This window comes from Corvus cornix, chromosome 13, assembly GCF_000738735.6.
Source record: "Corvus cornix cornix isolate S_Up_H32 chromosome 13, ASM73873v5, whole genome shotgun sequence".
Classification (NCBI taxonomy): domain Eukaryota; kingdom Metazoa; phylum Chordata; class Aves; order Passeriformes; family Corvidae; genus Corvus; species Corvus cornix.
The window spans coordinates 1,196,823-1,217,979 of NC_046343.1; the positions used below are offsets into that span (position 1 = coordinate 1,196,823).

The following is a 21,157-nucleotide window of genomic DNA, read 5'->3' on the forward strand; positions in this document are numbered from 1 at the left end:
CTCAGAGTTACTGGAGTATCCAAGGAGCCAAAGGGGGACCCTGCACGGAAAGGTTTTGTGGGGACACGGCGGGAGCAGCGTGGTGCTGGTGCTCACACAGCATTGCTAAGCAGGCCCCTAAATGCTAAATGCCATGTCCCCACACAATGCCTTTTGGGAGGGCTTTTGGCAGGTTTGCAATTCCCATTCATCCCCAGCACTCTGCCCCGGCAGCATCCCGTGAAGGCAGCAGGGAGTGGCTCAGGACAGTCCCAGCCACAAACAAATAGTGCTGACAGATGAAATACTAAGGGTTTTTTAAAAACCCTTTCCATTAGTCCTCCCCATCCCTCTCCCACCCCAGGGAGGGGCCCTCACACGCCCGCCCCAGGCAGCACCAGCCCCAAGGTCCCAGCACCAGCCACAGGCATGGAGCGAGGCTGGGGCTGGATAAAGCCTGGCCTCATCCTAAGCCAAGGCTGGATACAGCCCAGCCCCATTTGATGCCAGGGCTGGATAAAGCCTGGCCTCATCCTTGGCTTCAGGAAAGCCAAGAAATAGCACAAATGTTGGCTATTAAATCCAAGGACGGTAATGAACCAGCAATGTGCTAGGGAAACACCAGATTCCATCCTTACAAACCTCTCACCAACACCTCAGAGCAGAGACCACGGGCTGTCTGGGGACTTCACCCCTGCCCAAACCACACCAGCCAGGGAAGGGCCCAGAGTGCTCCCCAAGGAGTAAGAGTGTTATGGAGATGGTGTGATCCCATGGGAATGAGCTGTGCCACCCACCCTGGAAAGCAGGAGAAAAATGATCACCTTTTTCCTCCTTTTTTCCCCAAGACAAAAGCTCAGGAAGTTTAATTACTGTGGACGAAACGTGATGAGGGCTGAAATTTCAGCTCCCCTCTCTCTAAGTGATACCACGGAGTGAAGGAAGCAGCAGCTCCAGGCCGGGGTCGGGGGGTTTGGAGCCTCTCGGTGACGGGCTTCAAATGTCCTTTGCTTCTCTCATTACGGCTCTTCTAAAAATATCAAATATAGATCTTTTCCTCATAATATTTTAAGATACTCTATTTATACATTAATTCTTTCAAAAATAAAAAGTGACACATAGAGCAATTCAGTCACTCAGAGTCTTTAAAACTGTTACAAAAAGCCACGACATCCATCCCCAGCGCCGCTGGCTGGGGGCTCTTTTGAGACTTTCTTTTATAAAATATGATTCCAGCTCTCAAAATCCCAGCTCTGCAAACAGGGCTCCTTCTCCCACCCTGCCCCTTCAAAATGACCTGGAACGAGGAGGGATTTGCACACTCGCCCTGCCGAGCCCTCCTGGCGTGTCCATGGAGGCAGGAGCCGGCCTGGTGGAGCTGAAGGGCTCGTCCTTGGCTCTGCACAGCCCCACCTTGGCCACAGCAACAGCAAATGCCCCGCGAGGATGGAAATAATTCACCTGGCACAACCAGCACTGCACAGACTTGGCACGGACGAGGCTGCAAGCAAGGGGAGGCCTGGAAAACAACGCTGGAGAGAGGCAGAGGCAGCTCCAGCACGGGGCATCAGCGGCCTGGGCGCTGGCAGATGTGTCTGTACAGTGGGATTTGGGAAGGGAAGGTACCAAAGAGCCAAACAACAGGAGCAGGGTTTGTGTGGGGCTGCAGCAGGAAAGCAGCGTGGGCTGCTCACCTCGCACAGACCGAGGCTTACCCCACAAAACCAAAACCTTTAAAATAAAAAAGAAGAGTTTGGGCGGCTTGGTCCAAAACACCCTCTCTGCGCCGAGCAGGTGCCTGCCGAGCCCTGCCAGCCCCGCGGAGCCACTCGGGGCCCGCTCTCGCCTGCAAGAGCCGGCGGCACAAGGAGCGGTCACCTCCCGGGGCCGCCCCGGAGCTCAGCCCTTCTGCTGCCCCCGGAGCTCAGTGTGCTCCCCAGCAGCACCCAGAGCTCTGCCTGGGGCAGGCAGGAAGCACAGGGAAGGCTCTGGGAGCGCAGGGCTCGGCTCCTCCTCGGTGGGACCCTGGGCTCACTGATGGCCCGCACAGCCCGTGAGTGGCCCCGTGCAGGAACAGCCGGCCCGGGGGTGCCATTCCCAGTCTCAGCTCAGCCGCTCGGAGCACTTGGCCGTCGCTTGGCTGGTTTTCCATCGCTGGGATGTGGGCTTGAAGCACCCCCACCTCGGGGCTGGGGGAGTCTCTCCATGTCCCCAGGACCGCTCCCCCTCAGCCCAGCAGCACCGAAGGACGGGAGGAGAGGTGACATCTGATCCACACGAACATCCAGTAGCGGGCACAGGGGCGTCCTCACCCCGCATCACACAGTGGCAAAGGGCACAGGGGCCTGCAGGACTCCCCATGGATACCATGGAATGCTCAGCAGTGGCACTGTGCACACCCACAGTTATAGGAACTCCACGTAGTTCTCAGGGATCAGTCCTGTCTTGCCGTTGAGGGTCCCCTCCAGCCAGCCAGGCTCCTGGGATGGGTGAACTGCAGAGAGAAGGGAAGGGCAGGTGAGACCTTTAAGTTGCGTCGATTTTAAAGAAAGGAAACAAACAGAGTTAAAGATGGTCCTCAAGGTCCCTTCTGACCCAACCGTTCCATGATTCTGAACACGCCCAGAGGTTCAGCTGAAGTGCTCTGTCCCTGCCTGCTCCCCATGGGACTCCTTGGCCTTTGCTTCCCCAAGTGAATCCCACTGCAGGACCAAGTGAGCTGCAGGCTCCAAATGCTCCCTGGGGCTGCTGGGCTGAGGGAAGTGAAGTATTTGGGATAAAAACAGGGGCTCAAAACTTCCTCCAGATTTGGGCTAAGATCTCTTGGAAGTTGGAGAGAACGTGGTTCACTCCATCACACAGTAACCCCGCACATCCCAGCTTGGCCTGGGCCCAGGCCGGGAGGGGAACTGCATTAGGGAACAATCCCGGTAGGAAAGCAAACCCTGCAACCTGATTGTGTGCAACCAGAAACCTGATCAGTCCTCAAAAGCCTTTCTTTATTCAATCAACTCCCAAAAATTTGCTGATTTTGCAGGAGCCAGGTCACGGCTACGCCTGCAGGCAGAGGAATATCCCCCCTCCCACAATAATGGTGGGAAGTCAGTGTTCAGAGCTCCCGGAGCTCCCCGGGCTCCCGTGACCCTGCAGGTCTGGCACTCACTCCCTCACTCCGTGTCTGGATCAGCTGCACGAGGCGCCAGCTGAACTGGAGCTCTCCAAGTGCCACTATTGCTATGTGGGTGTTGCTCCCTGCGGGCAGCAGCATCCCCAAATCCCAGCTGGATCAAGCTGCCACATGCAGCCTCACAGAAGCTCAAACTAGAACCTGTTTCCAAGCATTGCCAAGATCCCTTTGCCTTCGCTGGGGTTTGCGAAGCCCCTTGATCACAGCAAGGCTCCCAGCAAGCCAGCCTGGTTCTACCTCACGTCCTCCAGCCAACGTGAGCCCTGGCTGTGCTGCTGAGTGACTGGAACACGCTGTGTACTTTTTCCCTTGAATAATCCATTGATTTTTATCAGCAAACGTAATGTATTTAATTCAAACTTGTTCCTCTCCTAGCTGCTCTGATTCCCACGGGCCCTCAGAGGGGAGACCATGTTTATTTATGACTATGGAGCTGTTTCGGAGAAGGATTGTCTTTAATTCACATGTATTCATTCTCCTCCCCTTTCTGCTGCCTTCGCCTCTATATCCCAGGGCAAAACCAATGCCTGTGGTAGCAGCTTCCCAAATGACAATGCTTAACATTTAAAAGCCAAGAATGACTTGGAAAGTAGAAAAAGTCTTTTCTTGACACTGGGCTTATAACTAAGTCAGAGCTGCTCAGTTTCACGGGGCGCAGGAAGCACCAAATCTGTGTTCATTAACGTGGTCTCTGACTGAGCAAAGCCCCCCTGCTCCAGCACTCACATCCAGAGGGAAAAAGCACACGTTGCTTTCCCATCTCCTGCACAAAACTTTACAGCAACTACAGAGAGTATTTCTAGTGCTGATACCTGGAATCTAATCTCCCCTTCGCAGAAGCCCTCTGGGAATGGCTCTGTGTATGGTAAACACCGGGGCAGGCACAGCTCACCAGGGTCTCCCTTCAACTTAGAGGAGGGGTCCGTGGAGCCCACGGGGTCTGCCCGGTCCCACCACCCTGCAGCTCCCACCGTGGGGCACGCTGGAAGCACAGCCTGAGCTGTGCCCTGAGAAGAGCCCCCAGCCCCAGCACTCACCGTTGTCGAACACGGTGCCGGCCGTGAAGGAGAGCTCGGAGTCGTGCTCGGCTTTGCAGGCGTAGAGCGCGCGGGCCTTGCGCAGCGGGGAGCTGGAAGAGAGGCCACGTGTGGGCACAGAGCCACCCACACACCCCTGCCCCGGGCTGATGGGGGCTGCTGCTCTGCTGGGGTCTGCAGCTACGCTGCTCAGGGAGAGGGAGGGAGACACCGGCAGAGGCTGAAGGCTCTCGGGGATGAGCCACGTTTCACCACAATGCAAATCCCACTCTGAGCCCAGCTGGCACCACCTGGACTGGAGCCCACACTGGTGCCCGAACAGCACCAGCCCAAGCCAGGGGTCCCCAGGACAGCTCCAGGCTCTAGGCTGGAGCTGGAATGTTCTGTATCTGAGGGGCCATCCCTGACCAGAGGTTGGCACAGAGTAAAGGTGGCAGCAGGTGCTGGCAGTGACCCACTGCCACCTGCCCCGCTCTGCCAAACCCATCCAAGTGCAGCTGCAACCACAAGAAGAACTTCACAAGGAAGAATTAGCACTTGAGAAAGGTTATTTCAAAACAGAAAATCAAGCAGGTCCGTGAAGAATTTGCTGCACTTCTTCATAGCCTGTACCTGAAGGTAACAAAGATTTAACAGCCATTGGATTTTGCTGAAGTGTCAGTGTGCCCACGCTGCAGGGGAGGGAATCGGAGCAGGGAGAGCCAGGAATGGTGCAAACTGCCAACAGAGAGGGGAAAATGAGGGACCTCAGGGCTCCTCAGGCACAGCACAGGCACACAGAGCTGCCCCATCCTTCCCAGCTTTAGGCTGGAGCAGGGCTGGTGGAAAGCTGGGACAATGCCAGGCTGTGGTGACAGTGACAGTGCCAACCTAGCCAGGCTCTGGGCCACTCGAGCAGCAGGCCACATCCTGCACTGCTGCTCAGCTGTGGCACTGCCAAGGGAAGTGATGAAGTGCCCCCAGAAGCTGCTGGCATGGGAAACAAGGTGTCACCATTCTCAGATCAGTGATTTTACCGATTTTTATCTTTCCGAGGACTTGAAGCTCCCCTGAGTTCCTCAGAAGAGCCCAGGGAAGCCACAACACTTCATGGCAAGAGCAGTTCCCCTTCACACCAAACTCCAAACTTGGGAGCTGCGAATGTTTTGGCTTTGCTGTGAAGAGAGCCCCAAAATGGAGGTCTCTCCTCTCCAAATTCCAGCTGCCTGACACGAGCAGCTCCCAAACACTTAAAGACCAGGATAGGCAAACAATCCTCCCACTCCAGAGGGTCCTTCACTGCAAGGGAGGCACCGCTCAAGCGGAGCACTTGAGACCATCAGATGAAAAACAAAAGGTGTTTTCAGGCTCACGGTGCACTCATGGCACGATGGCATCCCCAGTGCCAAGGGCACAGGACCCCTGGGCAGTGCCTGCTCTGGTGCCAGGCACCCCAGGGCACAGGGGGACCCCACGGGGCTGGCACAGCTCAGCCTGACCCGCTGCTCAGGAGTGGCTGGGAATCCTGTGCTGGTTCACCTGCAGCTCCCAGGAATGATTTGCTCCAGCGATGCCCAAGCCCTGCGGCCTGGGCACCGAGCAGCCTGTGCTGCCCTGTGTCCATTACCCTCCTGGGATCCCAGACGAGGCTGTGGCCAGAACACCAGGGATGGCAGTGCTTTCCAAAGGTTCTTTACTCCTTGCAGGACACTTCTTACCTGTTGCAGAGCAGAGCAAAGCCAACGCAGGAGCTGAGCTGAGCCTAGCAGTGACACCGAGCACCACAGGCACAGCTCTGCTCCCCTGCCCCGGGGGGCTGCAGGCTCGGGGTGTTCCAGGGGCTCTCCTGGGGCAGGAGGGTTTGAAAGCTCTCCTCTTGCTGAGTGCAGACAGCTGTGTTGGGAGGGTTCGAGCAGGATGCCAAGGGAAAGGGAAGTGAAGTGGGGGAAACCAGGGAAATTGAACAGAAATAGCAAAAGCAACAAAAAGCCAAGCGAATTGTGCAACAGACCTGATGGGGGATGAGTCGCTGGACGTAGAGGAGGTGGGCATAGGGCTTGATGGCGCAGAGAACATGGGCCAGGACGGTGAGAGGGGTGACGTTGGGCTTGGATTCTGAGGGCTGCAAGACATAACCAGAGACCTTATCAACATGCAACCACAGCAACAAAGAGCAACCCAGAGACAGAGAGACGACAGCCGACGATAGCGAGTGCCTTGGGAATATTCCGAGCATGAGACACAGCTACGAAATGAAGTGCCAAGGCCTTGGGAAGTGTTTCAAGGCTGGATCTGCATTTGTCTGGACAACAAGAGCTGGATCTTCCAATTAACCCCTGCTCCATTGCCCCGTCCATCGTGCCCGGCACCCCGCGTGCCAGGGGTCTGTGCTGGCAGCACGGCCACTTACCTGCCTCGTGCTTCCCCCAGTGCTCCCAGAAATAGCTGCTGGTATTTCTGGACGTTAATGATGCCTGCAAGCAGCCTCCACCCCCTCTGTCTGTCACTTGTGGTGCTCATACACTCAGTGTATAAAAATGTCACTGATTTTGTTTTCCATGTTTTCCATCCCTTTTTCCCCTCGTGCTGATTCCTGAAGCCACAGCTGTCAACTGAAGCTGAATCGAGTTACTGAACTGGTAATTGCACACAGAAGTTTTTGGGTCCTTCCAAACTGTTTGATTCAGGTCATTCTCAGGCTCACCAGAAAGCAATTATTGTATTAAAATACCAGTTTGACTCTGATTCATTTACTGCTTCTCTGCTTAGCATTCATTGGTATTCCCTGTCCAATTCAGATTAGAAATTCCATCCCTGATAAAACGCCAGAAATCCCTCTCCACACTGCAAATGCCTTTGTAAAAACAGAAGTTTTGTAAAAGCATCAGGACTTATATTCTTTCCTTGAGAGAGGGACGGTACCTCTGATCACACAGGCCCCTGATGAGGTGGGGACAGGGCACAACCCCTGGGATGTCCTTATCCCTCAGCTGGGGCCTCCTGAGGTAGAGGGAAGGGATTCAGGGAATGGTGGCTCCAGAACACGTGGGAGAACCTCAGCCCTGCAGGAGTTCAGACCAACGTTTAACCTTCCACAGTGTCCTCTGGCTGCCACCACGGGGGGATATTTACGACACAGACGCTTTCCCCTCGGAAATTGGACCATCTCTGCTTAAGGCCAAACTCTTGGCTTGACTCCTTGCAGAAGCCGTGTCACTGGATTCAACAGATGTGGATTGATTCCCTCTGAAATTACAGGCAACACCTTTATTATGTCAGAGATTACACACATGGAGAAATGGGATACAGCAGTGCAGCATGACTTCTCCAGAGGCTGGGAAACAGGGAATGCTGTCAGGCAGGCTATCAATGACATCCTCAAAATGTTCTGCTAATAATCATCACTATCTAAAAACAGTCCTTTTGCATTTCTATCATCAAAATTGTCCATCTTTTGAAAAATGAGTTTTCCTTAGTCTTTAACAAACCTGACTGCCACTGGTACTTACCAGATACTCCATCTATCCCCACCTCCAAATGGGAGGTGCTACCAAGGCCACCAAGTCATCCCAAACTGCCAAAATTAACCCTTTAAGCACCAGTTCTTTCAAAGAGCAATTCCTCTCTCCAAGGTGGGACTTGGAGGGGCGATGAGCTGGTGACCAAAATGTGGCTGAGCCTGTCCTGCTGAAGAGTGGCCACCAACACCCACCAGCCCTCCCACCACTGCTCCCACCGTGCCTGTGGGCAGCAGGCTCGAGGTGCAAGAGGACATGGCACTGGGTGTGCCAGTGATGGGACAGCCACTGTGACATGGATCTGCATTTGTCTGTGCCAGTGTTGGGACTGCCACCATCTCTGCCACCAATCCTGGTCCTCTTCACAGCACGAAGGAAGGAAAATCCAATGGCACAGGGCTCTGGGACTAGAAATTGCTACTGCACTTTTTGAGATGAAATCATGGCAAAAGAATGCAGCTCTCATTTCTCCTCAAGTCACTCTGTCATTGCTCCACAACTGCGCACCCGCTCCGTTAGTGGCAGTGGAGAATGCAACCAGCAGGATTCTCGAAGTTATCAGGGAAAAAAGCCTGAGAGAAAGAACCAGCACTTGGGCCAGCCTCTGCCTAAGAAGTTTTCACTGATTTGGAGCAGGATTTTGGTGTTTTAGGATCCTTGGTGTCAAAGAAAACACACCCCATGCCCAGCAGATCCACGGAGAGAACAGTTCACTAGTGCCAGCGTGTGCAGTGGGGTGTGCAGAGCACCCTGTGCCCAGCTGGTGCTCACAGAGGGGATGAACATGGTCCTACGGTGACTGAGCTGCTCTGCAAGTCCTTCCAGAACATCTCCTCAAGAAGAACCCATGGATAGCTCAGGACCCACCTGAACTTCCCCCCAGCACCAGCAGACCCTGGGGTATGATGGGTATGAAGGGTTCACCTCCCTTCCATGAAATACAGGGATTTATTTTCAAGCTGCTGCTTGAGTATCACCTTCCTGAGCTTATGTGACTGCCAGACCCGAGTCCTGCCTCGCTGGAGATGTCAGTGCACGTGAGGGAACGGGCTATCCCAAGGTCTCTGGTGTTTTGGAAAACAGTTTTCTTGTAGGATCCAATTTCCTTTGTTTCTCACAAAAAGAGCAGAGGTGGTGAGAGGCTGGGGGAAGTTCTCATTGCTGCCTGCAGGCAGCAAATGTCAGCTGGATGGTTTTTTTCCTTCTTCTTACTCAGGAGGGCTTTGCGAGGGGCGCTTCCTGTTGGGTGCACAGTGGAAACAAAACAGAGAAAATTGCTAAGAACCAAAACCATCAGAAGCAGGAAACAAAGAAATGGCTCAAATTAGAGTCTTCCAAGGTGAGAGTGGACCTTTCCTCAGCAGAAGCAGCTGGGGGAACTCCATGAGTCCATAGCCCAAGGCATCCTGAGGCTCTTGCCTTTCCCGCTGGTCCAACTGCACCTCGGAAGCGGCGGCTGTGATCCCGCAGGGAGGGAGCACTGCTGGGCAGGGCGAGGAGGGCACTGTGCCAGAGCACCTGCAGGGGCACCTGCACCTTCCACTCCATGCGTCCCTCCGGCAATCCCACTCTTCCAGCAAACAGAGTATTTGGAAATGAATTTAGGAGCTAAATCCTCCTCCCTGCTTCCCGTGCTGGCTGTACATGCTGCCCTTCCCGTGCAGATGTTTAGTTTGCTGCCCAAACATGTGAAAAAAAGCAGTAACTCTTATTTCAAGACTCTGCTGGAGCTAAAAAATCTCTTTTGTGATCCCTTCTCTTAACCTGCTTCTTTCATTCCTCTTGCTCCACCCAGGCTGCCTCTGGTGCTCCTCACCTGGCTCAGGCCCCCAAGGCATGTGCAGCTCTCAGAGCCCTTCTCAGCAGGTCTCCAGACAACTTCTGTGCTTTGTTCTCCTGGCTGGGAGGACATCAGTTCCACTTCAAACATGTTTACAACTTGTTTATTTTTGTGGAACTTGGGGCTATTTCTGCCACAGAACATCTCTCAGCTATGGATAGGCAGAGCCCACTGATGGATTCCAGCCCTTTCATGAAATCACCTTAAGAATAAACAACAATATTCCCATTCTGACGTGATCAGTACCTGACTGCAGCAAAATACATCAAGGGCCATCCAGCCCTTTGCTCCCTGATCTGTTCCTATAAAACAAAGCTGCAGAACATAAGGTTCTTCTCAAAGGTAACAAGAAAAAAGAAAATTACAGCTTTATGTAATGCCAGAGCACTTCAGCTCTGCTGAAAAAAGGACAAGACTGCAGCTCACCAGCAGACGGGCTCTGTTGCCTAAATGAAATGGGAGGCAGCCTTGGTTTGGGAAGCTCATGGAGCTCAAGCAGTGCTGCAGGTCCTAGCAAAGCCTGGAGCAATGGATGGGCTCGAGGAAGCAACTCCCGGGCAGCACCACCCCAGAGCAGACCACCAGCTCTCAGGGCTCCAGTCTGGCAGGGTTCTTCCTCTGCTTGGTACTTTAATGCAAGAAAAATGCTGTTAAACTCTCTGCAGTGTTACTCTCTCAGGAATAATGTTGCTGCATGGTCATTTGGGTGGAAAAAATTACACATTTAGGGAAATAAGCAGCTAAAATGGCCTGTGGTCAGCATCACTTGACCAAACCGGTCCAAAAAAATCTCAAATTCTTCAGCACAGATCTTTCCCACATCTCCATTTACCAGTTCCCCATCTCCATCAGCACAGATTTCAGGATCTTCTTTCCAACAACACGGACGTGTCCCTCTGTAATCCTGATGGCACCCAGCACATGGGTTTGTCTTGTCACTTTGCTGCTTGGCTGATTTCCCATGTGTGGGAATATTTCCCTGCTTTAGTCATTTCATAAACCATCTAAAAGCTTTTCCACTTGAGTAAGAGAGAGACCAGGATATGAGTTCTGACTCTGGGGAGGAGAGCTGGAGCTGTTGTCCCACATTCCCATTTCCAAGCGCAGACGGATGATGCTCGATGGTGCAGAGGGAGGAGATGACAGGGCCGGTGTGCTACAGAATCCTGGCACGGAGCTCAGAGCCTGCTGTTAATGCTGGAGACAGTGAGGTGGTAAGCAGAGAGTCAGCAATAGATGAGTTCTCAGCATGAGCAAGCGCTGCAGGCACTGAGGGAAGGAAGCTGCAGGACCAGCCTGGTGCCAGCACAGGTGTGTTCCCCACCAGCTGAGCTCCAGGTGATGGGAGCACCGTGACGCCTTACCAGGGAACAGCATTTCAGTAACAGCTGCACACCTTGTTTGTAATGGAATTACCAGTGTCACCAGCAAGGTACAGACCCACCAGTGACTGCTCTCACACTGGGACAGACAGGGAAATGGAGGCAGCGATGCGTCCACACGAACCAGCCTGGATGGGACACAGAGTCACAGAGTCACAGAGTCACAGGACACAGTTCCTGGGGCTGGAAGGGACCTTGAAGCTCATCCAGTGCCACCCCTGCCATGGCCAGGGACACTTTCCACTATCCCAGGCTGCTCCCAGCCCCGTCCAACCCGGCCTTGGGCACTGCCAGGGATCCAGGGGCAGCCACAGCTGCTCTGGGCACCCTGTGCCAGGGCCTGCCCACCCTCACAGGTGTGATTTTCTCCCCAAAATCCAATCCACCATTTGCTCAGCAGCTGCATTTTCTGCTCCATCAATACCCCCCTCCCTCTTTCTCTCTGCCCAAAAGGCTCTCAGCAGACTCAAAATCAGACTGGAAGGTTTTATGTTGAATTGACTGCTTTCAAACTGTGTTAAAGCTCTTAATTATTAATAGAAAAGTTGTAATGTGGCAGCAGGGAGCCAAACTGGCAGTTTAGGAGGGAAGTGTTGGTAAATCAGGAGCCAGCATCTTAGTCATGGCTTCTCCATCGTGCCACAGCTTCGAACATGGGGTAATGCTGTAAGGCTGGGTGCATTAGTCACCAACAAATTGTGTTTGCAATTAAGCAGAACTCAACAGCCCTCCAGAAATCTCTCACTCCTCTCTGGCATTCAATGCACTGCTATCTTACATCCCCCAGAAAAGAAAACTCTCCCATCTGCCACCCCAACAACCATATGGGATCCTTGGAAAATGAAGGAAATTAAAGTCCCTGTGGGATCACAGCTCCCAGCTCAGCTGTGGGGGGTTTAGGAGGCTCAAATATTTGAGCTAAACACATCCTGTGCCCCAGGCGGCCCCGCGGCGCTGCCGAGCTGGCTCTGCCAGCCACAAGCAGCTAAACCTGAGCTATGTGGCTGAGGGTGACCTCGTTTTGGGAACTCGGAGCTGCAGGGAAGCTGAGGGATATGGAAGGACACTGTCCTTGCTGCCAGCCACCATCACCTGCTCCAGGGAAGGACAGCCCTGACCCCTGCCCAAGGCTCCAGGGGGACCAGCCCTGCAGCACCCACTGCCCTGGAAGCCTGGCTTTGGGTGCAAAGGGAGGGCATTTGGTCCTTATTCCCTCAGAGCAAGCCCTCCTCTGGCTGGCAGAGCTGTTCTGCTGCAGGGAGCCGGGAGGGACGCCCGGATGGTGCAAGGAAGGCGATGGGGGATGCGCCTGCTCTGCCCCACGTGCTCCCAGGGTCCCACAGGGGAAAAACAGGGCTCTGCCAACACCCAAGGAGGGCACAGATTTTGGGATGGCAGCAGCAACCTCCCCACAGGAGCTGGTACTGCCAGCTCTCCAAAGGGAGAGAAGTTCCCGTCATTTTTTAAGCAGTGTCTTGAAACGAGCAGAACAGCTCTCCCCACCGTAAAAAATTCATTCCTGGCTAAGGAATATTCCCCACATAACTTGATAGGAGGCCACTTCCAGGCTCAGATCCTAACAGAAAACTAAGACAGTTTCTTTGAACCTCATCAGCACCACGGGCTCAAAGCCTCATTTTTTAGCAGGTAAATCTCCTCCCTGCAGCATGAGGAGCCAACACTGCCCACAGAGGGCACATGCAGGTGGGGGAAACAATGGGGATTATTTGGGCCTGAGAAGGTGATTTAAGAATAATGGATGAGTAAAGCCACTGCATAATAATTTTCTGCATTTTCTTGGTTTCCCTGATTTAGTTTTATCCATCTGGCCTCGTGCTGCTTTGCTCTGCAGCATTCTGCAAACATCATTTACGAGAGCTGATCAGAGCATTTCACTGCAAACCCCGAAGACCACAACACTGAAACAATCCAACTTGATCATATATATCAAAAGAAACGCAATGTTTGCTCTGTTCTTTCTTTTTTCATCTTTTTTTTCACTTCAAACCACCAGACTTTGCAATAACATTTTTGCCTCAGCAGCTCTAACCCCCAAAACTCTCCTCCGGCAGTCGCACAGCCCCTCCCAGTGCAGCCCAGCTGGGAGGTGTGAGCACAACAACCCTCCCAGTTTACTGGCCCAGCCTCAATTTCTCTCCCTGCCATCAAGCTGGACATGTAGCCTTGGAGAACTCTTCCCAGTAATCAAATACAGCAAAGATTAATACATTCAATTCACTTTTTTCTGGTTGGGTATTTTTCCACTTCTTATTCCTTGTGCTTTCCCAAATCTCCCTGTGCTGCCCCCACTGCTGTGCTGTCCACCCAGCACTTCCAACCCAACCTCCTGCTCAAGCAGGAGGTAACAGGCCTTAAAGCCCATCCAGTGCCACCCCTGCCATGGGCAGGGGACACCTCCCACTGTCCCAGGCTGCTCCAAGCCCCAGTGTCCAGCCTGGCCTTGGGCACTGCCAGGGATCCAGGGGCAGCCCCCAGCTGCTCTGGGCACCCTGTGCCAGGGCCTGCCCACCCTCACAGGGAACAATTCCTGCCCAACATCCCATCTAACCCTGCCCTCTGGCAGTGGGAAGCCATTTCCACTCCAGACCCTTGTCCCCAGTCCCTCTCCAGCTCTCCTTCAGGCCCTGGGAAGGGCTCTGAGCTCTCCCTGGAGCCTTCTCCTCTCCAGGTGAACCACCCCAGCTCTCCCAGCCTGGCTCCAGAGCAGAGGGGCTCCAGCCCTCAGAGCGTGTTTGTGGCAAAAGGAAGGGATAAACTTTCCCTGCTCCTCAGGGTTCCCCCAGGGTCTCCAGCGTGAGCCCTGGGCGTTGTTTGGAGCAGGGAGCCATTTCCATGCCTGATCTCCCTTCCCTCTCCCCACTCCCGCCCTCAGCTCGGCAGGGTCTGAAGCCAGAGGGGTTTTCCTCAGCTCCACAGGTGACACAGCCGCTGGCACTCGTGTTTTCCCACGTGCTGGTGCAGACAACACCAAAAGATGGATCAGTGCTCCATTCTCCCACCGGTTCCCTTCCCACTGCCCAGCCAGGACACCTTCCCTGCAGGAGCCCGCGGATCCCTCGCTCCCAGGCCCGGCGCGGTGCCAGCGCGGGGGGCAGGCGGGGGGCTGGTGCCAGCTCCTGTGCTGCTGACAATGTCCCAGCTTAGCACTGCCCTGCCACCAGTGTCTGCACAGCGGCCTCGGGATTGGGTTACCCCCAGGTGAGGGGAAAGCAGGGGCCTGACAGCTCCAGCTAATTTAGGAGATTAATTAGGCACGAGGATCTCCTTTCAGAGGAGACACGATGTCTTTGTGAGCCAGCAGCCCTGTTCTCCTCGGCCTCTTCAGGGGGAATTGTCAGCCTTCTGCTGGGAAATCGGATCGTGCGGGAGGGGGTGGCCCCTGGGGTGGTCCCCATCTGAACCCTGCTCACGTCCCCTCTGCCGCCCCAGCTCCTTCCAGCACTGGCAGCTGGAGCTGCCAGGCCACGGGGGAGCTTTGGGATGCTTTCAGCACTCCCAGTGCCTGTGTGGTGCGGCTGGAGCCCGGCACTACCTCAGAAACACTCCCAGAGCTGTCAGAAGACTTTTACAAGGGAGAGTCTGGGCTACATCCCTGGTTTTGAATTTGATCTCCCTGCAGAAAGAGGAACCAAAGAATGCACTCAGCCGTTTCTCTGCTATATTTCATCTGAGGTGACATTTATAGGTGGCAGGAAGACCTAATGTACCATCATTTTGCTTTCAGCGGGCTCAATAAAAGTTTTGGCTGGGCTCACGCTTGAGACTCTGCCCAAAGGAAACTCGGACAGCGACTGAGCAGAGGTGCTGGGAGCGGAGCTGGACGTGGGGGCTGAGCAGGCTGGGGCGAGCAGAACAGCCCAGGACCCCAAAATCCAACGGGGGAAGGCAGGCAGGGGAGGAAAAAGGTAAGAAGAGAAGCCTGGCCAGCAGGATGATGATCCTGAGCTCCACACACCCACTCAGCACACACAGAGTGCCTGTGACCGCCCCGGGAAAGGCTTTGGTGGAGCATCTTTGATTCCTGCATCCATCCCCCCACAGTGACTGGGATGGATTTCAAATCCTGCTCTATTTGAAAGTACAATTTCCATTAGCCAATATTTGTCTGAGGCAGTTTCTTTGAGGAAGATGCTGCTGTGCAGCGATCTCCACACTAATTACAGGAATTAGGAAAGCAATGGAGTGCAAGATCTCTTTTTTTTTCCAAGGCTTTCCAGAAAGCTGCCTCTAAAGCATCATGTGCTGCTGAAGTTTAGGGTGCTTTTTTAGAACTCTTGCAGGGAAATCTAATTTAATTCAGCTTGCGAGAAGCACCCTTAGCTGTTCCCAGAGCATCACCCAAATAGAACAGAGCTCTTCAAAGGCAGAAACATCTAAGAAGTCTCCTGAGGGGCAGCACTGGGAAAAGCTGTGGCTGGTGGGAGTCAGGCTGCAGGAGCTGCGGGGTGGCCTGGAGTGTGGAGCCTCTGAAGAGGCCATTCATCTGTCCATCTGTCTGTCCATCTGTCCGTCCATCTGCAGCCACCCACACGCCCCCAGTGACACCAGCCCCCAGAGCAGCACAGCCATGGCCAGGGCACAGCAGAGGATTCAAAGCCACCCCCAACTCTGCTGGGGAAGGAGCGACGGGCGCCTGCTCCCGTTAGCAGAGGGCTCCCAGCCTGAAAAATTACCTTTGTTTTAATGGATGAGCTGGGAGAAAATATTTTGATATATGACCACTGGGTCACATGGGGTTGGCCACAGGGCTGGAGACTTGCTTTATGGGAATATTTGGCTTCATTTTCAAGCTCAATTTGTGGAAAGTTTCTAGACCAAGAGCCGACCGAAAAGTGAAGGAGCTAAAGCTTTGCACAGTTGTTGTGCCAAACTCCAGGGCCCGTGGAGAGCCCACACAGCAGGAAAACAGATCCCACCTCTGCCTCCTGCGAGCCCGAGATGCTGGGCCAGGCAGGATCCCACTGCTGGGGCCTTCTCTGACCCAAACAGCCTGAAATATCCCACCTCAAATGGAAATTTGTCACTTCCCTCTGCCCTCCCCAAACCAACCCCTGCTCCTGTGGCCCACAAGCATCGTTCTTTTCCACACATCTTAAAATACCTCATGGAAGGATACAGATGCTTAGAAAATAAATCCTGGATTATTTAAACACAACAAGGGAAGGAATTCATAGAATCACTAAGGTTGGAAAAGACCCCCAAGATCATCAAGTTCAACCTTCTATATGAAATCTGTACATATACATGTGTGTATATATATATATAACTTTTAAGAGCATATGGCTATCAGCAACTAAGCCTCAAGTGTATTTATCTGTGGAGTCTACTGAGTTTGCTGCTTCTGTTTTCCAAGAGCCAGGTTTAAGGATGTTTGCCAGAGCCCTGAATCACTCTGGTTTACAGAGCTTTCTCACCACAGGCATGATCTAGGACTCCCAAGCTAAAACTGCTCTAAAAGAAACAAACACACAGACACCCTCACAACAGTCTGCACCAAAAAAAAAATAAGTAAGTCATAGGATAGTTTGAATGTTATGTCATCTGGAATCAGCCAAGCAGCAGACTGGAAATTTTAGGAGCTTTTCTCAAGTAAGAGGGCTGGGAGATAGGCGGGTTCTGTTCTAACCTGGCAGCGATCTCTGCTCCTCCTGAGCACGAACCAACCTCCATCTGAGACACGGAAGATGCAAACCCTGAGCAGCCACACAAGGAGGTATCGAGGGCAGATGAAATAATCACGCATCCTGACCCTGCCTGGAAGGCAACACTTCAAGCAGCAAAAGCACGTGTTGGGGACCCAGGGTTGGGGGCCACCCAGGGCACCTCTTACACAGCTCCGGCCATCCCACCCCGCAGGGACCACAGATTCTGGGTGTAAAGCCCCCTGTCCCAGCCTAGGATCACAGCTGGGAATAGGTCTGCTCCTCTTAAAGAGCAATTTAGATAAGGCTGTTCTGGAGCTGCTCTGATTACAAGATTTTACTTAATCCCCCAAAAATGCCATTTATTGTTTGGCAGCCCATAGATCCGCCCCTCGGGGCTGGCCTTGGCAATCCAAACCCAGATTAGGCAGAAGACCAGAGTTTTGGGGTCTGGGCTGAGCTTTGAGTGGCTGCAGGGAGCAGGATGGAGGGAGATGCTTCCCCCCAGCTCCAGTTTCCAGCTGGGGTTCCCTGCGGTAACCTAAGGGTGCCCAGCACACACGGGGTGCTCAGGGTTCAATGCCCCCAAGGAAGGGCAGCAGGGGACACAGCAGCAGAGGAGGGTCCCCAGGGAGCCCCAGCCCTGCTCTGCTGGCCCCAACACGCCTCTCCCAGCTCTTGGCTTGCTCTGGAGCCGCGGTGGCTCCCGGCCAGGCGGCCACAATGCAGTGGAAGGAAGAAGAAACAGCTTTGTTTTGCCCAAAGCCTCGCAATTAATCAAGTTCCTATTTCCTCGCAGTTCCACGTTCCCCACCCCAAATGCGCCAGGCAGCTCCCAGCCATGGCCGAGTCCCCGCGCCGAGCACAGGGTTTGCTCTGGAATTTCATGTGAACAGAGAAACAGAAAATGAAATTAAAGTGAAATAGAAACGTCTTTGCTACAGTGAGAACCACTCAGGGCACTGGGAGTCCAGTGCAACATGGAGCCTCTGGAGCAGGCTGGCAGCCCCATCCCTGCCAGCACCATCCCCTGGGACCTCCTCCTGGGCACCAGTTCTGCCACCCAGGAGGAACACATGGAATCCTGGAGTCATTTAGGCTGGAAATGACCTCCAAGATTATCAAGTCCAAGCTGTGCCCGATCCCCATCTTGTCCCCAGCCCAGAGCACTGAGTGCCACATCTTGGCCCTCCTTTGACACCTCCAGGGATGGGGACTCCAAACCTCCCTGGGCAGCCCCTTCCCATGCCTGACCACCCTTTCCAGGAAGAAATTCCTCCTGATTTGGACTCCTCTGAGAACAAGTCACTGCTCTTGTAGTGACACACAGCAAAACAAAACACCAGTGCATTTTCCTGGCCTTTTTCCAAATTAAAGTGGGGCTGAATATCAGGGTGTGAGGAGAGTGGGTGAGAATCCAGGTTCCACAGGGACAGGAGCACTTGATTTATGAGCAGATGTCTTAAACAGAAGTCCCAGAGATGCCATTTCAAAGGGACATTCCCAAGGTGGCTGCCGGGAAGGCAGGATGAGGGTGGGACCCGCTCCTGCACCTCTAATTGCCATTATTCTTCAGGAATATAAACAACAGGAGCCACCGAGCACAGAGCCATGAAAGCTCAGCAGAACCAGGGTCTGGGAGCACAGGGAGAGGAACTGGAGGTCAGGCAGGTTAAGGACTCATTTCTGGCTCACCACAGCCCCTCTGGATGAGGAGAGATGGGCAGGCACAGTACAGCAGGCACAGCCTGGTCTGTCCTGCAGCTCTGTCCAGCTCCCCTGGACAGGAACCAGCAGCATTTAAAGGTCTGCTTGCTTCACCTCACGTGCTTTTGCTTTCATGAGTCCCAGCTGATAACTGTCGAAGCTCTCTGCATTTTTAAGAGACCATTTTTCCAAAAACATCCTACCCTCTCCTGTTTGAACCATTGCCTCATCCCTGGAAGTGTCCACAGCCAGGATGGATGGGGCTTGAAGCAGCCTGGGCTAGTGGAAGGTGTCCCTGCCCATGGGATGGAGGAGCTTTAAGGTCATTCCAAACCAAAGCAGTCAGTGGTTCCGTGATTCTGGGATGCTGCACTTGGATTTGGGATGGTGAGGGCTTTCAGAGCAGAGCACAGGGATGGAGCAATGGGAGGAAGGTGCAGCATCACCCCAGTCCCACGGCTCTGGTGTGCTGTCCCCTGCCCCTCTGCCCCACAGCTCCCTCCCAGTCACTCGGAGAAGTCCCTGATGGAGACTGTTTTGCAAATTCAGTAATATTTGAAATTTCTCTCATTTTCAGGCATGGAAAGAGGAATGTTCAGTTTTAACTGGGATGTCTAATGAAGATTTATTCCAGTCCTGCAAATCAAAAGCATGTGGAAATAACCACTCTTCCTTGGAGTAACTGGGTTATTTTTTCATGACCACTAGACCTTAGATCTGCTCCTCATTTCTTTCCATACCCACAGAGGGCAAGAAATAGCCATACTTGGTCAGTGAGAAAATGAAATTAAATGCAAATAGACATGTACTGACTAAATACAAGTTTCCCAAGGTTATTATTTCCCTAAATGCCAAGTCCCCAGGGTGAAGGAGGAGCAGCATCAGCCTGGGCCAGGGCTGGCAGTGTGGGGGCTCAGCCTGGCCCATGGCCCCCATACCACCAGTACCCTGAGCTTGAGGGTGAGGATGGGCACCAGCACTGGGAACACTGACAGGCCTGGAGGCACGGATGGACATGGGAAGGGTGTTAAACCGGTTTATCTCCTTGGCTGGAACCACCCAGTGCCACCCCTGCCATGGCAGGGACACCTTCCACTGTCCCAGGCTGCTCCAAGCCCCAATGTCCAGCCTGGCCTTGGGCACTGCCAGGGATCCAGGGGCAGCCACAGCTGCTCTGGGCACCCTGTGCCAGGGCCTGCCCACCCTCACAGAGAGCAATTCCTTCCCAATATTCCATCTAACCCTCCCCTATCAGTATGAAACCATTCCCTTGTCCTTCCCCTACCTCAGCTGAAGTACACATCTCTGCTGGAAACACACTGCTTTCTGCTTCGTGCTTGGCCACGTTTTCTAAGGAAGATGCTTTCCACAAGGGCAGGATAAAGACACTCAACAGGATACAGAAACCAGTGGGACACAGAAATCTAACACTGCTTTGGACACAAATCCCTGCCCACAGTTTGGTGGTCCCAGTCCCCGGGCGGCTGCAGCCGCAGTGACAGCTCCTGGCACGGGACAGCAGTCCTGCTGACTCACCCAGTACAACTCCTGCCCAGAGCAGTTTTTCCATAAAAATAAACCCAGCCCTAATAAATAAATGCATTCCCATCGTAAAAGCCCGATTGGTGGCTGGGAAGGAAGAGCCTGAGCCTTGCAGCAAAACAATTTCCCTCTGGATTGGAGACTCTGGACTGTGCTCCAGAGAAAGCACGTCAGAAGGAGCCCATTTCCCTGGGGAGGGGGACAGGGGGACCAGCACTGAGGTGGAAGGACCTGAGCCCCAGCACAGCCACTGCTGTAACAGAGGCTGGGAAGAAGCGACGCTCGCTCACGAGGGGGATTTAGGAATTGGCGCAGCTCCCAGCAGAGCAGACCTGGGGGATACACGAGCATTTAGCAGGGAGCCAAGGGCTTTTGTAAACAGAAGCTCAAACAAACATCTCTCATTTCACAGATGGTGCTCACAATTTACAGCTGGCACATTTAAAGGCCACCTTGGACACATCGGTGCTCACGGCTGCAAACGGGACACAAGAAATGCCCCAGGCCTGCAGGCCTCAACATTGGCACTCCAAGGAGCCTCCTGCTGACATCCCCAGGAGTAATTTCCACAGGAATATCAGTAGGACTCTTTAGTAGGAATGAAGAAGGTCAGAATGACCCAACTCCTTTCCCTGCAGCTTCCCAGTTTGGGTGAGTACAGGCTCCCAGCTCAGCAGCCATTGTGCTCATGGAGGCTGCCAGGAGAGTCAGCTCCTCCTGAACAGCTCCCCAGAACCACGGCCCTGGTCCACAGCTAAAAATTGCAGGAAATTGTGAAGAGCACAAGAAAAAACTCCAAAGTCCTGACCAGCAGAGGATTTGAAGGAGTGAAAACCCCAAGGCACCTCCAGACCCTCCCCATGGCCACAGATCCTAATTGTGGGCCCGGTAATTCCAGGGGAGCACCAGAACCCCTGGCACGGCAGCACCAGATGCCCCAGCCCGGGGCAGAGTGCGTGGCTGCCCGAGGCTGCCTGCAAAGCCCACACTGCTCAGCTGCCTGAACAAACAGAAGTGCCTTTATGGAGACACGATTCGGGCAGCCCTGCGGAGCGGCCGGGACGGAGCCGCCGGACACTGGCACCATTCAGACACCCTGCCCCGACCCAGCCCGCAGCCACAGGGCACGGCTGGGGACAGACCCGCTCCTGGCAGCCCTCCTCACCCTCACCACTGCAAACCCCATTCCCACCGAGGGCAGAACCCCATGGAGCTCTCAAAATCACTGGCACAGCCCCTGCTCCTGGGCTAGCAGAGGGAGTGACATCCATACACACTTAGTCAGAATAAAATCAAGTCAGATGCTTCATTTCTGAGTGGAAG

The 21,157-nt window shown here is 53.8% G+C and overlaps 1 protein-coding gene across 5 annotated transcripts in view; it reads right to left on the minus strand.

The window, feature by feature from the left end:
* Positions 1-810: 810 nt before the first annotated feature.
* Positions 811-21,157, minus strand: part of ARHGAP26 (Rho GTPase activating protein 26) — a 101,505-nt gene continuing 81,158 nt past the window's right edge. Inside the window, exons 21-23 of one of the 5 annotated variants that reach the window (XM_039559388.1) lie at positions 6,194-6,304; positions 4,204-4,295; positions 811-2,473 (exon numbers count right to left, since the gene is read on the minus strand). In XM_039559388.1, the coding sequence (XP_039415322.1) occupies positions 2,385-2,473; positions 4,204-4,295; positions 6,194-6,304 (292 nt within the window). In that variant the 3' untranslated portion in view covers positions 811-2,384. The other 4 variants (XM_039559389.1, XM_039559390.1, XM_039559391.1 and 1 more) reach the window with 4 other exon arrangements.